This window comes from Nelumbo lutea, chromosome 3 (assembly GCF_056320005.1).
Source record: "Nelumbo lutea isolate HS-2025 chromosome 3, American lotus-T2T, whole genome shotgun sequence".
NCBI classification, from domain to species: Eukaryota; Viridiplantae; Streptophyta; class Magnoliopsida; order Proteales; family Nelumbonaceae; genus Nelumbo; species Nelumbo lutea.
The window spans coordinates 18,324,162-18,342,040 of record NC_142686.1 but is presented as its reverse complement, the minus strand read 5'-3'; the positions used below and the strand labels follow the sequence as shown (position 1 = coordinate 18,342,040).

General features: G+C 40.3%; 1 protein-coding gene across 4 annotated transcripts in view; it reads right to left on the bottom strand.

The window, feature by feature from the left end:
* The window catches only part of LOC148863331 (transcription initiation factor TFIID subunit 8-like), a 34,084-nt gene extending 17,343 nt beyond the window's left edge, over nucleotides 1-16,741 (bottom strand). For 3 of the 4 annotated variants that reach the window (XM_088977055.1, XM_088977053.1, XM_088977052.1), the window contains exon 1: nucleotides 14,817-16,741. In XM_088977055.1, coding sequence (XP_088833181.1) covers nucleotides 15,001-16,110 — 1,110 coding nt within the window. In that variant the 5' untranslated portion in view covers nucleotides 16,111-16,741 and the 3' untranslated portion in view covers nucleotides 14,817-15,000. The remainder of the gene's footprint in view (nucleotides 1-14,816) is intronic. The other variant, XM_088977056.1, reaches the window with a different exon arrangement.
* Between the last annotated feature and the right edge of the window lie 1,138 nt (nucleotides 16,742-17,879).

The window sequence follows — 17,879 nt, the reverse complement described above, 5'->3', positions numbered from 1 at the left end:
TCAATCTGAGTCAAAAAGGAAGAATGTTAAGTCATCTATTCTTCTGAACTGGTCCCTATTCCAAATTTTTTATTTTGCATACAAATTTCTCAGTTTTTTATGAAATCTAACTCTTTTCCACTTCACCCCCCTTAGCTCATCACTCCACCATTACTCAACCTTCTTTACAAAGTCCGGGTGAGTCAATGGTTCTAGCTCAATAATTTATCAAAAAAATAGACCCTAGCTCAATAGGACAATGGTTCGAAGTGACTTTAGGCAACCTTTTAGCCATCAATTCCCTTCTAGTGGTTCTCCCAAACTTCATTAAATAGGAACCTATCTAACTTTGAACAAGTTAGGTTTTCCTGAAAGTTAGACCAAGTAAAGTTGGCATGCAATAGAGGGATCTCCTTTAGCTCACAAAAAATAATTATTTCATTGCATTTTCTCGTACTAGTTGTGATGGATAATTGGGGGGTTATTTGACCCAGTTGTGAACCGAATTACATCAAAATCTCCACCCACCCAAGCACCAAGGACACCCTCGCATAAACCTTGGATGCCATATGACTCCTCCCATATCTCATTCCTCTCTCTATAATTATTTGGTCCATACACATTGGTTAGCACCCAAGTAAATCTGTCCTCCATCATCCTAAACTTCAGAGACAGAGAAAAGTTTCTTCTACAACATCTTTCAACCAGGTGATTATACCCCGTGAAGCTCCCCAAGAGGGAGCCAAGACACAACTTACCCCTCTTGATTTCAAACAATTCTAGCCCTTCTAATTTGGTCTCTTGTAGCATTACAATGTCCAGCCTTTCTCTTCTAAGCAACAGCATTATTAATCTTCTCTTACTTGCACTTTGTAATTCCCTCACATTCCAACTTATGATTTGCATTAGGAAAGAAATAGAGACCCTTCCAAACACCTAACCCAAAATTTACTTAGCACCCTTCCTTCTTTCCCCCTACCACAAAATTCAATATCACCTTCAATGTTCGAGATTAGTCTCTCCACCTTTAATCTTTTCTTTTTTTTTCCTACTTTTCTACCCCAACACTCCTTAAACATTCTCCAATTTCTTCCTTATGTTCAATCTTTGCATGGATAACCTCCATTAAATCTTCTTTCTATTGATATTCCTCCAAAACAACACATATCTGTTCCCGGATTCTCTCTAACTCCTCTTGTTGTTTCTTTTTCAAAAATATCTCTCCCTCCTCTTCTCCACAACCCTTAACCTCGGTCCCACCTTTCCCTCCCTTAACTATTCCTTCTGATAAGGTAGTTGGAGTACCTAGCAAAGCACCCTCGTTAGTACCAAAAACCAAAACGACAAGTGTACCTTTAGCAAAGGGGATTGAAAGGGTGGGAGCAGGAGCAAAAGTTCCTGAAGGAGGCGTTGAGTCTAGGCCTAGACCCCCTGTCTGATTTAGCATTGGAAGTAGGCTGCAACCAAATCCATGTTAATCAATATGTCCGAAGCTACCTTAGAAGGTTGCCTCCTAATCGGTGACTCTGCGTGAAGTGACAATGATGATTCCTCCTACCCCTCTATACAAATATCTTGAGCAGGCTAAATTACATGAAAGGATTTGTTTGTTGGATTAGTTGTGCCCTATGCAGCTTCCGTAATGTTTTTTTATTCTAACATAACCTTGTGTGGCACACAAATTGGGGAGGAAGAAGGATCTGCTTCTTGAACACCTACCATTGGACCACAAACATCCTCCTCTAGAAACAACAACTCAGTGTTTAGGCTATCATCTTCGAAAATGTCCTTTGACTATAGTAGATCAACACTGCCAAGGCTCAATGTTTCCTTAGTTTCAGAGCCAAAGCAATCTTCCTCCTCTAACAAAGAAGCCAAATCAAAATTCTCTAGTTCACTTTTTTTGGCACGACGAATGCAACGGTCTAGATATGAGCAGTGAGCCGGTTGAGGTTTTTTTTGTTGGAAACCATTGTAGAGAGCTACACGCCTAAAAAGGAGCCTTTGTTTCGCTAGACTAGGAGGAAGCCTTTACACAGCTTGAAGAGCTAGAAGAAGAAGATAGATGGTTGCCATTGCCGCCTACCTTAGGCCTATACTTTGTCATGTAAGCTTTTAAAGACGTGCCTTTTCAAGAGCCATTGATGGGCCCACTAACAACGGCCCATTTAACACTTTATGGATTTTGATCTTTTAGCCCACAAGCCTATTCGACAAATCAAGCCCACAACTAGTTCTTTGGACTGACCCTCCTCCAACTTGGTTCAGTGGTTCACCCTTCCTTTTTAATTCCCTAACCAGTTTTTCCAACGTCCCCTTACCCTAAGTAGTAGAACAGTCTGAATTATTCAAACGGTAGTCCTTGGTGCCAGAAGCGACCACCTGAGTAAAAGACTTGGTGGACATCAGAACTAAGCCTTGAGATTCACCATTTTGACCATCCAAGCTGCCCAAATCTTTTGGAAAGCCTAAAAGCTGCTTGTTCTATTTTTTGTGCAAGTTTTAACTTTCTCCAAGTACTCCAACCCCAAGCTGCCACGTAAAGCCAAAAATCCATCTTCTCATCTTCAATCTGTCGAGCCTCCCTCCATAGAACAGCTTCAATGGAGGAGGCCAACCACACCGGAAGAAACACCCCATCAACATTAATGTGGGTATCTCCTCAGGCTTAACTCCACTCAACAATGTCAAATGGAGGTCTCCCAAAAATTATCCATCAAGATGGGCACCATATAGCATTGTAATGGACGTTGCTATCTCACGGTTCTAAAGGGGGATAGGAAGCCCAATCACTTGGACCACCACACCATCTTCAGTTGAAAGAGACTTTGAGTTTGAAGGAGATCACTTAAAACAAAGTAAAAGTCCCTAAGTCATCTTGAATACTCAAAGCTTCAACTCCGGTCATATTTTCAAGAGGACCAAGAATAGCCTAATAAGTGTCAAAGGGGGTCAAAATCAAGGTGCTTCTTAGACTCAAGTTAAATATTATAAGATCAGCAACTTTACTTCACTCCATGATCGGCTTGTTGGCCTCCACCACCAACAAGCCATCCCCAACGTTCTTTCCTTAGATTAACATTCATCATGGGGTTGTCTTAAATGTGCCATAACAAAAAAGATTCTGCTTTTGATCCTCACCTGCAGTCTTCGAGAGGTCTTCTCCCACTTCCATAGCCTCCCCTTTTTCTATATTCCAACAAGTAAGAAAGGGTCTTTAACACTGTAAAAACCTCTTTCCACCCTTGGCTATTTTTTCCTTTTACACTCCACCAAGTATCTTATTCATGTTTCCATAGAGCTTTCCTGCCAGCTTAGTTTCTAACCTTTAGTTGCTGCCTCTGACATAAAACCTGTTTGGTTCGCAGTTGGATCGGAATTGGAATCAGAACGGCCTATTCCCATAGTCTATTTGGTTCATACAAGAATCAGAATGGGAATTGGAATCAACTGGAATAGGATTTCATTCCCAAGGGAGGGGAAGGGAATGGTCATTCCCTCAAATGGGGGAATGACATTCTACCAAGAATGGGAATGGGATTCCAACAAGAAAGGGTTTTTAACACTGTAAAAACCTCTTTCCACCCTAGGCAATTTTTTCCTTTTACACTCCACCAAGTATCTTGTTCATGTTTCCATAGAGCTTTCCTGCCAGCTTAGTTTCTAACCTTTGGTTGCTGCCTCTGACATAAAATCTGTTTGGTTCGCAGTTGGAATCGGAATCAGAATCAGAACAGTCTATTCCCATAGTCTGTTTGGTTCATACAAGAATCAGAATGGGAATTGGAATCAACTGGAATAGGATTTCATTCCCAAGGGAGGGGAAGGGAATGGCCATTCCCTCAAATGGGGGAATGACATTCCACCAAGAATGGGAATGGGATTTCAATTCCGCCCAACCAAAACAGTTGGAATCAGAATGGCCCATTCCAATTCCAATTCTAAACCTCTGTTCTCGCAAACCAAACAAGCCCTTATTTGGAGACAAAAGTCTTAAACACAAGTGGGTAAAGGAGGCAAGAATACAAATTTCTTCTATGCTTTAGCAAATGGTAGGAGAAAGAAAAATCCAATTTCTAAGATTGTGATTTATGGTACTATGCTAACCCAACAGAATGAGATTGCAGGGGCTTTTGCGAATCACTTCAAATTTATTTTTCGACGACCCCTAAATGATAGATTACGACTTGATGGCTTGGATTGGCCTAAGCTCCCTAAAGATCTGAATGTTTGGCTAGAAAGGAATATTGACTGGGAAGAGATAAGGGAAGCAATTTTCTCTATGGATAGATGTAAAGCTCCTAGTCTGGATAGTTTCACAATGGCTTTTTACCAAAAAGGTTGGGAGGTACTTAAAGAATGATATCCAAAGTTGTTCATTGAATTTTTTGAAAGAGGGGTGACTAATTCAGGCTTGATCTCTACTTTCATTGCTTTGATTCCAAAAAAAAGTTAGAGCTTGTCACCCTAGTGGTCCAAAATACAGAACAATCAATCTGCCCTCCCCATCTCTAAATGCTCCCCCAAACTTTAGAGGGACCCAGGTTGCCCAAGGAATGAACTTCCATTAAAATTCAACTTCAACCTTTCTTGTGTTGAAGGGAACCATTGGTCCAGAGCCAGTCTTTTTAGATGAAGAATTTGAATATGCATTTTAACCTCTAAAAATGTTCTCAGCTAAATAATCTTTGAACAACTCAATCAATTTCAGCCAATGTATAACCTTAATGGTTATGCAATCAATGACTTGCTCCTTAGATCTTTCTTTCCTTTGAAAGATCCTATTGTTCCTTTCTTCCCAAATTGACCAAAGGATAGTTGCTCTTGTGGCTTTCCACACTACTCTTCCCAAATTAAACCTACAGACAGGATATTAGTAGGTATGTAATTGTCTCACTACAACCTAAGCAAAGTAGGGATGGCAATTTCCCCCATAAAACCGGGGCCCCGCCCCAAATGGGGCTGGTTTTCCCCGACCCTAAACAAGGATAGGGCGGGGACGGGGAAAAATTATTTTCCCCGAACCGGGTACGGGGCAAGGACGGGTTTTGTATATAATTCCACAAACCCGCCCCGAACCCGAAGGTAAATTAGTAAAATATCTCTAGGTTTAATATTGATATTTAAAATATCTCTAAGTTTTTCCTAAATTTTTAAAATCCTAGGATCCCATAATTTTATTTTTGAATTACCCCTAAAGTATTATAATTCAATTCTATAATACCCCCAAATTCCTATATCCTATGTATAAATTGTCCATAAAATAGATAATTTTTAAGTAATTGCCTTGGAGCGGGGAAAATTCAGGGATTCCCCGACCCCGATGGGGAATGGATGCCCCGCCCCGAACCTGCCCCACCACCAGGGATGGGGCGGGTACGGGGCAAGGTATTGTGACTTCGGGGCAGGGACAGGGAGGGGTGCCCCACCCCAAACCCACCCTGTTGCCAGTCCTAAAGCAAAGGCTAAAACATGGGATAAAATGCAGCAATTTGGCCTTCTTTAAGCATGTCCAAAATGTTGATCTTTTGAACCACCACCTCCCAACAAAACACCCTTATTTTTGGGGGTACAAGACTACACCAAACTTCCTTCATTGGAAAGGATCCTACCAAGTTAGAAGACTGAAGAAGAGCAAAGTAGGAGGAACAAATAAAAAAGCCAAAGGGGGGAGTCGACCAAATTCTGCTATTCAAACAAGATTGATTAAAAAACAGCACACTTAGAAAAGGAATAAGATCATCTACCAACCCCATTTCAGACTCCCTTAACCCTCTCCTCAACCCCAAATCCCAAGAATTTCCACTACCATAGACAAAGCAATTTTCATTCTCCAATCATTCAATTATAACCAAATTAAACCATGATTTTAGGAGGATGAGTTATGTTGGTGAAGATCCTCAAGTTCCCTTTCTAATACATCTTGACCTGATTTGCCCTCTCCTAGAATGATAGGAAGAGAAGTAAATCCAAAATCCAATAAGATTACCATATATCTATCATAATCTCTAAACCTTACAATGACCTTTTTACAGCTGCAATCTTTAAAATTCTCAACAGGACCGACAATATAAAATATATCACATTGTATGTTTAACATGGTTTTTAAAACCGGCCCGAAGACCGAACCAGTCATGGGTCCGGTTACCGGGTCGAATGGTCTGACCATTTGAACCGAACAGTTGGCCCATTCTGACAAAAAATAAAAAAAATTAAAAAATAATAAAAAATGGTCAAAACCATTAGAACGATTAACCGCCCGGCTCAGCAATTCGCTAACCAAAATCAACAGTTTTTGGGGAAAATCCGGTTTTGGGGAAAATGGAACCGGTCACCTGACCAGTTCCCAGTTTTTCCGGTCCGATCCGATTTTGAAAACCATGATGTTTAATGTTTAGATATATGATAATCTTATTGGCTTTGGTTTACAATAGCTTTTTATCAAGACTGTTGGGATATACTAAAACAAGACACTCAAAAAGTGTTTAATGATTTTTTTTGAGATGGGCGTGATTACTTTGAGGCTGAATTCTAGCTTTATTGCTTTGATTGCAAACAGGTGTGAGAGACCTACTCCCAACCCCTTAATGTTGCTAGGGCTTATGAATTGAAATGTGAGGTTAACAACCTTAAGCAAGGAGAAAAACCAGTCTCGGTTTACTTCTCTACACTGAGATCTTTGTGGCATGAAATTGACCACCTAGAAACACTTGAGTGGGAAAAGCCAAAAGGATGCACAGACTCGTACAAAGCAGGTTGAGACTAATAGGGTTTTTGATTTCCTAGTTGGTCTGAATCCTGAGTATGATATTGTGAGACAGCAACTACTGACAAGAGACAATGCGACCCTATCACAAGCCTACTCCTTAGTGCGCAGTGAAGAGGCTAGGAGAAAGGTTATGATGCAGCATCAGCCCTTCCCACCAGCCTTGGCAGCAGTCAAACCTAAGTCCGGGGGTGATACGAAGAGGGATATAAAGAAGGAAGACAAGCGGGATCTAGTAATATGAACATTGCAAGAAACCCAAGCATACTAAAGACACTTATTGGAAGTTGCACCCTCATTTAGTCCCAGCAAAACTCAGGAACAAAAGGGGTAATGCTAATATGGCTGTTAATACTGATTGTGCCTCCTCATTGGGCACAAAAGGCACACCCCTAGACACCCTAGCTGCTATCCGAGCTGCCCTGACTCAGTTGGAAAAGGAATTTGGCAATTCAGCTCAATCATCTCAATCACCATCAGCTTTTGCTCATTCAGGTACTCAGGCCTCAACTTATCATGCTTCAGCTCCAGGTAACACTGAGCATTGTTGGGTAATAGATTCAGGTGCATCTGACCATATGACTGGCTTGCCATCACTGTTCACTACATATCACTTATCTTCTGACAGAGATAAGGTGCCCATTGCTGATGGTTCCCTTGTTCCATTTCTAGCAAGGGAGACATCAAGTTGTCTAATGTCATTATATTTTTCCCTGACCGATGTGTTTTTCAGGACTTGGAGACGAGGAAGGTGACTGGGACTTGGCCGTGAAACGAATGGGATCTATCTGCTTGGAGAGAGTTCACATTGGGAAGATAGTGAAGATAGGAAGTCTTTTGTTTCTCAGTCTGTTAGTCAAGTTATGCTTTGGCATAATCGGTTTGGTCATTTATCTTTTCGGTATTTGAAGAGTTTGTTTCCTGATTTATTTGAGTATGTTCAGATGTCCAATTTGAGATGTGAAAGTTGTGATCTTGCAAAGCATTGTAGAACATCTTATTCATTAAGTAATAAAAGAAGTAATAATCCTTTTGATACTGTGCATACCGATGTTTGGGGTCCTTATCACATCACTGCTATGGGGGGTACAGATATTTCTTGTTGTTTGTTGATGACTATACCCGATTTTCTTGGGTTTACCTTATGCGTTCTAGAGATGAGGTTCCTACTTTGACCCGGATCTTTCATCAGATGATTTTAACCCAATTTGGGGTCAAAATCAAAATCTTCAGATCCGAAAATGCGAAAGAATACTTTGCCAACCAATTAGCCTCCTATTTGCTTGACCATGGGATTATCCACCAAAGTACTTGTACTCATACGCCACAGCAGAATGGGGTTGCTGAGAGGAAGAATAGGCACATATTGGAGGTGGCTAGAAACATCATGTTTAACTCCAATGTGCCCATTTGTTTCTGGGGAAATGCTATTCTTATAGCAGTGTATCTCATTAAACGAGTTCCTTCACGGGTTCTTGACATGAAGCCTCCATTTACCCTCCTATACCCTAATAAAGACTTGTTTATTGTTCCCCTTAAAACCTTCGGTTGTACTTGCTTTGTTCAGATTCTTGGACCTCATCAATCCAAATCCTAAGGCCTCTAAATGTATTTTTCTCGGTTCTGCATAAACTCAAAAGGGATATTGCTGCTATGAACCCACTTCTAGGAAAAGATGTCTCTATGGATGTTACTTTCTTCGAAGATGTACCCTATTATCTTAGGGTTTATCCTCGGGGGGAGAGTAGTGAGTGTGAGGTTAACTCATAAGAAGCTCCTTTACCTGTTCCATTGAGTGATGATGGATGTAATGGGGAGGGGTGTCAAAAGTGTCGGGATTTGAGAGTCTCTCAAAGGCGGTGAAGGCAGGTTGATTTCGATCATCAGTAGTCCAGGCTAGCCCCAGTTCCTTCTGCGGATCCAGATCCAGGTACTACAGTTCCTTTATCATACCCGGGTTCCACTGAGATACCTTCCACTGTTGATCCCTTACCTCCTTTGGATGACCTTGACCTCCCCATTGCACTCCGTAAAGGCAAACAGCGTTGCACCACATCCACATCCCACTGCATTTCCCAATTCTTGTCCTATGATCACTTGTCCCCCTCTTACAGGTCCTTCCTCACATCTATTGCTGATATTCCTATCCCTAGATCAGTGCAGGAGGCCTTGTCAGTTCTTGAGTGGAAAGATGCAATGAAGGTTGAAATGGATGCTCTTCTGAGAATTAATACTTGGGAGCTAATTAACTAGCCTAAAGGGAAGAAACTGGTTGGATGTAGATGGGTATTTACTGTGAAACATAATGTTGATGGTTCCATTGAAAGGTGTAAGGCTCGGTTAGTTGCAAAGGGATTTACTTAGACTTATGGTATAAACTACTTGGAGACTTTTGCTCCAGTAGCAAAGATGACCACTATTAGAGTTTTATTGTCCCTTGCAGCAAATTACTCTTGGTCCTTGTTCCAGATGGATGTCAAAAATGCCTTCCTCAATGGAGACTTGCAGGAAGAAGTCTACATGCAGTTGCCTTCTAGATTTTATGATGCAGACACAAGAAAGAAGGTTTGCCAGTTGAATAAAGCTTTGTATGGACTAAAAAGTCCCCCAGAGCTTGGTTTGATAGATTCAAACAAGCCCTTGAAAAGTTCGGCTATGTACAGGCCCAGTCAGACCATGCATTGTTCATTAAGAGAGTGGACTCTACATTGACCTTGCTTGTTGTATACATGGATGATATTGTAGTGACAGGAAAGATAATGGTGAGATTGAGTCTCTCAAACAACTCCATCAAGAATTTGAGGTGAAAGATCTGAGAGAGCTACGATGCTTCTTGAGTATTGAGGTAGCTAGATCTAAACATGGGATTTTTGTTTCCCAAACAAAGTATGTTCTAGATTTGTTGGAAGAAACTGGAAAGTTAGGTGTTAAGCTTGTAGATACACCTATCGAACAGAATCACAAGATCAGTGCAGAGGGTGGAGGGCCACTTGAAGATAAAGTTATGTTCCAGCGGTTAGTTGGAAAACTCCTCTATCTTTGTCTCACACGACCGGACATCAGTTATGCGGTTAGCGTTGTCAGTCAGTATATGCACTCTCCTAGGACTATTCACTTACTTGTAGTTGAGAGGATATTAGCATATTTGAAGAGGTGCCCAGGTAGAAGTATACTATTCAACAATAATAATCACATGAAAATAGATGTTTATAAGAATGCTAATTGGGCTAGGAGTATTGATGATAGAATGTCTACCTCTGGATATTGTGCTTTTGTAGGAGGTAACCTAGCCTCCTGGAGGAGTAAGAAGCAAAGTGTTGTTTCTCATTCTAGTGCAGAAGCTGAATACAAGTCATTGGCTAATGGTGTGGCTGAAATCCTATGGTTGAAATCACTATTTGAGGAGTTGGGTATTGCTTATGAGAAGCCCTTAATGAAGTAGACGGACATTTTGTCAAAGAAAGGGTTTCATCTCAAGAAGTGTGTCTTCCATATATCACCTCCAACATGCAACTTGCAGATATTCTCACTAAGGCTATTCCAAGGAAGAAGTTAGAGGCAGATCTATACAAGTTGGGAATGACAAATATCTATTCCCAACTTGAGGTGGAGTGTAAAGAACACTAATGTGGTCCCCACAATGTTCGTATGGCAGCAATATTTCTGTTAGATATGACAGTGTTAGTTGGTAGTTATTTCAGTTAGTTATTTCAGCTTTATTATTAGTTATTTATTATTCTATTTGCCATGTAAGCAATAAAGGCAATTCAACCCTATTACAGTTAGCCAATAGTTATAAATACTAAGAGAGGGTCGGCAGAAATTATGACCTACTCTCTCTTTTTTCTGAAACTCTTTTCGTGTACTTCTTTTCTTCCTCTCTTCTCTTCTTCTTCTCTTCAATTTTTCATCCTTTTTTTCTTTTTAATTCAAGACTGATTGTAGTCTAGATCGACTACTGATTTGAAAAAGGCATATGATTTGGTGGATTGGCCCTTTTTGCAGCAAGTGATGGAGAGTTTTGGTTTTGGGGAAAAATGGTGTAAATGGATAAAGGGTTGTATTGAGACTTGTCTTTACTCCATCTTGGTGGATGGGATAGTAGTAGATCATATTCCTATGGTTAGAGAGATTAGGCAAGGGGACCCCCCCCCCCACTCTTCCTTCCTATTCATCTTAATTGCTTAAGTTTTGGGCATACTAATAACTAGGGCAAATTCTAGGAACTTGGTCAGTGGTTGGAGGATTAGTAGGAATAGGGTACCAACACTCATTTGCGGTTTGTTGACAATATTATACCTTTTGTGAGGGTGATGATGTTAGGTGGGTTAGGAACTTAAAGTTGGTGATTCAATTATTTGAGAAGATGTGCGAGTGAATCTTGAAAAGAGTTGTGTAATGGGGGTTAATATGAATGTGGGAGGTAGAAGAGAGGATGGATATATTGGGATGTATGATCTCTCACTAGCCTTTGAATTACTTAGGATGCCTCTTGGGATAATCCAAGAAATGCTAGTTTTTGGGACCCAGTGGTTGATAGATATCTTGGAAGGAAAAACATTTTTCTCTGGGTGGTAGGATCACATCGATAAAGTCTACATTAACCAACCTACCTATGTACTTCTTATCTGTCTTTAGGGTTCTAGGAGTGAGTAGGAGGCTAGAAAAGTTGACGAGAGATTTTCGGTGGGAACCAAGGAAGAAAAAAGAGACCATAGAGTAGGCTAGGAGGTGCTCACTAGAGTCTAGAAGTAAGAATGTGGGTAGATTAGGCAATAGGGAGTAATCAAAAGAGAAATGAGGCACTATTGGAAAAATGTTTGTCGAGAATGTCTTTGGATAAGTTGTCGGTTAAGGTGATTTTAAGTATTCATAGGCAAATGGCTAATGGTTGGGATGTGGGAGTTTTGGCATGGGATACACAATCTTCTCCTTGGAAATCAATACATGTTATCCTTACTTCTTTACTGCCTTATATCAAGCACGACCTCTGCTCTGGAAACCAAGTATAACTTTGGGAGCATAATTGGAGGGGAGGAGGCATGTTTGAAAGAACAATTTCCTTCATTGTACTCCTTCTCTTTGCTTAAGAATGAGCATGTGTCTACTTTTTTGGTCCCTTCAAATTCAAGGTTTGGGTTTGATTGGGACTCACATCTTAGACAAGGTATTAGGGACTCTAAAATCAATAATGTCTTAACCTTAATTCAAATCTTGGAAGGGGTGGTATTGGATACAGGGAGGAGGGATAGACAGATTTGGACCTTGACTTCCTCTAGTGTGTTTTCCTGTGCCTCTTTTTTCAGAGCTCTAGTGCAGCCCTTTGATAGTCTTGGGCAAGCCTTTCCAGTCTTGGAAGTCAAGGGTAAACCAATCCCTCCTAGAATTTGTGCTTTTTGTTGGGAAGTTTTTTTGGGAAGGTGCAACACTTGTGATTTGCTTCAAAGAAAAAGACCTAATTGGTGCTCATCCCCAAATTCATGTATGGTTAATGGTGAGAATTTCTATCACTTATTAATCTCATGCCCTTTTGTTTCAGTTATTTGGGTTTGGCTTTTCTCTTTGTTTGGTTGTAGGTGGACTTGCTAGATGTACAAAGCTTGTTTGCTTCTTCCTTTATCAAGAGGCCAAAGAAGAGGGGTAGAATTTTATGGAGATGTGTACGAGCTGCCATTTGTCGGACAATTTGGAAAGAAAGGAACTCAAGGATTTGTAATGAAAAGGAAAGGAATAGCCGAATAGGGATGACATCATTGAAGTAGTAACTGTTAGAGTGTTGCATTGGGTGAAATCTCAGGAATTGTTTGTGCATATCTCTAAAGACATGCTGATTAGGAGGAATTGGAAGGAAGTAGCAATTCAGCTCCTCTCAAAACCAAGATCAGTCTTCTTTGATCTCCACTAGCTTCGAGATATATTAAATTAAACTTCGATGGAAGCAGTGAATGTATGACGAGGCCTTCTAGTATTGGAGGAGCTTTTAGAGACAAGAATGGGATAGTTATGGCTTTATTTTCTGGTCCTATTGGTCTAGGTGATTCACTAGTGGAGGTTTTCATAGTAATGGAAGGATTAAAGAAGCCTAAGAAACTGAATATTCGTAAGCTTATTATTGGAGACTCAAAAGTGGTTATAGATTGGCTGCAAAAGGAGGAGATTGGAGTATAGAAGTTTGCTAATGAAAAAAGATTGTCTAATTGGTTGGCTCAAGGTTTGGAGATTAAGTTACAGTGGGTAAAGAGAAGTACCAACTGCATTGTGGATGCTCTTGCTAAACAAGGGGTGGGAAAGGAGCAGTTGTTTTGGGCTGTATTGTAAATTGAGCTTTTGTTTTCTGCTAGGGAAGGGTTAAGAGAGTTTACCCCTCCCCTGGTTTTCTCTTGTATTTTTATTCTATTAACAAAAAGCTTCTGTTATTGATCATATAATATATAACATATCACATTGTATTCATTTTGTATCACTCATTCTTGTTACCCAGCCATCTCGTCATCCACAACTCCATCATACATTTTACTAAGGTAGTTTTACTTATCATGCAACCTTTTCATATGCAAAGTTTAGCTAGTATTTTTAACAATTCTGTAAAATTTCCACTCCAGATTCAAGAGTGCACAATAGCAGAACAATCCCTGAAGCATATCTCCAATTTATTCACTCCATTCTAATTGTTTTGACAATATCCTCTTAATTACAGATACACGAAGTCACGGACAACATCCTCTTTGCTCATGTATTTGAGCACTTCATCAGCAATCTAATTTGATTAATCCTATTTTAGTAAAATAGCATGACATGTTCCCAGATATTTCTTACTTCTACTTATCCTTCCGGCAATGTGGATCCTTAATGTGGGTCCATTATGGCACTAGTTATGTCAATAAATCCACTTGAAATTACTTTGTCCCTTGAAAATAGTTAAATTTACTCTCCCAAGAAAATTGTTTTCTCTAACTATGGACCTTTAATTTGAGACCACTCTCCAATCAATTGTGTCCCACTTGAGACTCTGTTGCCCTACAAAACCATTCAAATTTAATCTCTCTTGAGGTACATTGTTTTCTCTAAGTCAATAAGACCATATGAAGGTTTATCTTCTGCTTGCTACTCAATCCACTTTTCTAGATTTTAAGTAATAAAAGTAACATAAAATAATTAAGCTCCCTAGAAATAAAGTCAGGGTGATTATAAAACATTTATATGCCAAAATTCAAATAGTTTCTAAACAATTCTCTTGTAAGGTTCCATTTTTTATTCCCTTGATATTTTACTGCTGCTTCCAGATTAATAAAATTGATGTCGATTTCACTGTAAACAGATTCTTATAGGATGACAAGCGGTGATTCATGTCAAGCTTCTAAAATCAAAGATTTCAATGCTGTCATGTGGTAAGTGGTAACTCACTCATCGTTTTTTTTTTGTTTCTTTTTTTTTCGCAATTTGCTTATAGTTCATCATTCTCTCTTCTGCCAACCTTTTAAAAGGATGGTCAACACAGATATTTCAATACTTTGTGTTGATGCAACACATCAGGCAACAAAGACAGCAGCCAACTGGTAACCAAAGAAATCCCTGCCACTGTGAAATCTTTTAAACATTGTCCTCTTACATTCATATAAGAACAATCCACCCCCTTCCCCCCCCCCCCCCAAAAAAAAAAAAAAAAAATCTCACACAGCAAGCAGAATATGCCAATGCATCAAGTTGATATCTTCTGGAAGAAGAATTATTAAGTCTCATGTGCTTAAAAAGAAGCCCATAGACTTGAACAACCAATTTTTAATCCACCACTCAAACTGAAACTCTGAAAGGTTATTTGAAAGGAAGAAAAGAAAATTATTTTATAGAGTTTGTTCTCTTTATTCATGTTTATTTTTTGATATTGTATATTGATTCCTTTTTATTACCCATGGCAAACTGGAACGAAAAAAAACAAATCATAAATTTGAGATATCGAGAACTCCATGCATCCATTCAATGTTGGATCATGGAAGTGGAAGGGATACTTTCATTTGAAAAAAGAAAGAATGGCGACAAGGGCCACTTAAGATGGGAACATACATTCACATACCTCAAAAACTTGTTGAGGTGAGACCATGAGGAATTCCCCATCAGCAATCCCACAAATAACAATACCACAACATGACAACAACAAGATGACCTCTGACCTTGACAACCCACCACTGCCGCCAGTGCTGCCAATTTCTTTAATAAGTGTACAAATTCCCATCAAGCAAGCCAGTCAACAAACAAAGTTACTGAGCAAACTCCTGTTGGTTTTCCATAGATTCTTTTAGAATTTGCTCGGCTCTCCTTTTCTTGTCATCCTTCTCTTCATCCTTCCCGAACCAAGAAGCTGTTTTCCCAGCACTCTTGCTGTGAAGACTCAAATCCACGGGTGCACCCAAAGCCTTCTTGCCAATCCCAAATTTGAAGTGTACAGTAGGCCTCTTGTTGGGAAGAACCTTTTTCCCAGCATCTACAGACTCACAAACTCCACTCTTCACTGCTTCAATAGCTGGAGCAAAAGCCTCCAACACTGAAACCTGATTTTCCACGGCCATGTTTTTTGCAAGCTTTGCTGGACAAACAACAGGAGACACATCTTTCTCGCCTTGTTGCAGGGGTGAAGCAAGAAACGGATTACTTTCTGCCGCTCGTTTCAGCTTCCCAGCATCTGCAGGGTCCGCCTGGGCAGGTGCTACTGAACCATTGCAAGCCAACCGCTGCTGCAAATTCAACAAAGATCGTTCTGCCTTCCTCCGCTGCCTTGCCTGCTCAACTTTGTCAGTGCGAGGATCTGTTGCCCTCTCATTCCATACGGGGGTCTGAATATAGGTATGAGGATCGGGGAATGCAGGCAACCAAGGGGGGATATGATTTCCAGGTGGGGTTTCTCCAATTTGCAGAAAACTTGGTGTTGGCTTCCTGTTCTTGGTGACAGGGAAACGGGGAACAGGACGAGCAAACGGAATCTCCTGTTCCAAGCTCACGTATTGCGATATCTCTCGAACTGTACCAGAACTTGCAAGGCAACGGTTAACATCTGACGCACCAGAGAATCCCTGCGAAGATCCTAAATCTTCCAACCCTTGAACAACATCGAAAACGTTACAATGAGTTCTACCAGCTAAGTTAGCATAGAAATGCGCGGTCTTTCCCAAATCTCGGAGGTATCGTATCGCGACGTCTGAGAGAGACTCAAGCGCGGACTGCTGGAAGCTCTGAAACCCGACGTTCTCACATATCTGAGCGACAGCAATCTTGGCAATAGCTCGGCCGAAATCATCTCCTCCTCTTCCTCCCGATTTCCTCCTCGCGTCCTGTTCGTTGTCTCTTCCACTCTCCCCACCTCCATCGCTCATATTCAAAACCTCATATCATTTCACCGGAGGTGTAGAGTTCCAAGAAGCACCATTTCTTTCTCAGTATTTCACCCCGAAAAGCATTCCTCGTCCCACAAGTCCTAGTTTCCAACTAGGATTTCCGACAGAAATACTTCTCTCACCCGATAAACCACCGAGATTCAAGAAAACCCTAGGCCGATATTGCATTTCAAATGCAAATCCAACAAAGAACGGGCAAGGAAGACAAAAAAGATGAAGCCCTTATGCCATCTACGCCTTACCGGTGGTTCCTAGGGTTTTGAATCCAATTCGTCATTGGAGGACCAGGTGGACCAGAGATGGATCTCATACAACAATAATAATAATGGGAGATCCCGAGGTCGTCGTCGCGTCGATAAACCCTAATCAGGAATTCACAGGCTCTAATTATTATCAAGGGCGAAAAATAAATGATTATCTGGCGAGAAATCAATAATTAATCTGGCGAGAAATCTATAATTAATATGGCGAGAAACAAGGGTTTTGTATTACTAATGGCTTTAAACCCTCGTAAAACCCTAACGACGGTAAGGACTGAGAAAAGGAAAAAAATATGAGAGGGAGAAGAGTGGGAGAGGTGCGAGATGGAAAAAGAAAATAGATGAAGATCGGAGATTGAGATCGACAGGCTGCTGTATTTATAGACCGCAAACTGATGTGTACTAACCCGGTGAGAGGAGATTATTCAAACACAATGATAGGGCAATTTCGAAATTTCACACCTTTTAGGCATCTCTTTCGTAATACCGCTAAACATTACATGTATGATGGCCCATCGTAATCTAATGGTCCATTCTCCAGATGCGTAATCCTGACGGCTCATTATATGGACCAGTTAATAGCTGCATTTCTGCAAGTCACGGGGATCTATCGTGTCATGAAATTTGTGATGCATGGTAAACTTCCTCCTAGGTCTGCAAGTACTTTGCGAAATTTCAAATGATCAAATCTCTCTCGCTCTCTACGTCTAGATGAGGTCAGGCTATGAATGCATATGAACGTTCAACTAGTGCGACCTCTCGAGGGTTTACACGTGTACGACAAGGAGAGAGATTTTTGTGTAAACCATCAATCACTTTCCGTTGTGGCTTTCCTTTTTTATATAAAATAATAAAATGGATCACATGCTAATCCCGCTAATTCATGTGGCTAGGCTACACAGTACACATCTTTTGTCTCTTTGGCCAATCAATAGCAATATGCAAAAAAAACAAAAAAAAAAAAAGAATTATAGCTAATAAAGGCAATTTTTGGGCCTAATATTAATAAAAATAAGTTTTTCAAAATAGGTTTAATATTTTAAAAAACATTTATAGAAACTTTGTGATCAAGCAAATGTTCTGGAAGACGTAGAGAGGCAATGGTTTCGAGTAATATTATTTCAGAAAGGAAAATTCAACTCCGTGGTCAAGCAAATGCTGTGGAAGATGTAGAGAGGCAATGGTTTAGAGTAATATTATTTCTTGTCTTTTTTGGGTTTTGATATGGTTTTCGAATCCGATAGTTTTCTTAGGCCCCCGTTGGTTTATGGGAATAGGGGTCTAGAATTGGAATTGGAATGAGTTATTCCGGTTCTAACTGTTTGGTTGGGTGGAATTGGAATCCCATTCCTATTCCTGCTGGAATGGCAATTCCCCATTTGAGGGAATGGCCATTCCCTGTCCCTCCCTTGAGAATGAAATCTTATTCCTGCTGATTCCCATTTTCATTCTTATTCATGGATGGTTCTCTCGTGGGAACAATAGAAC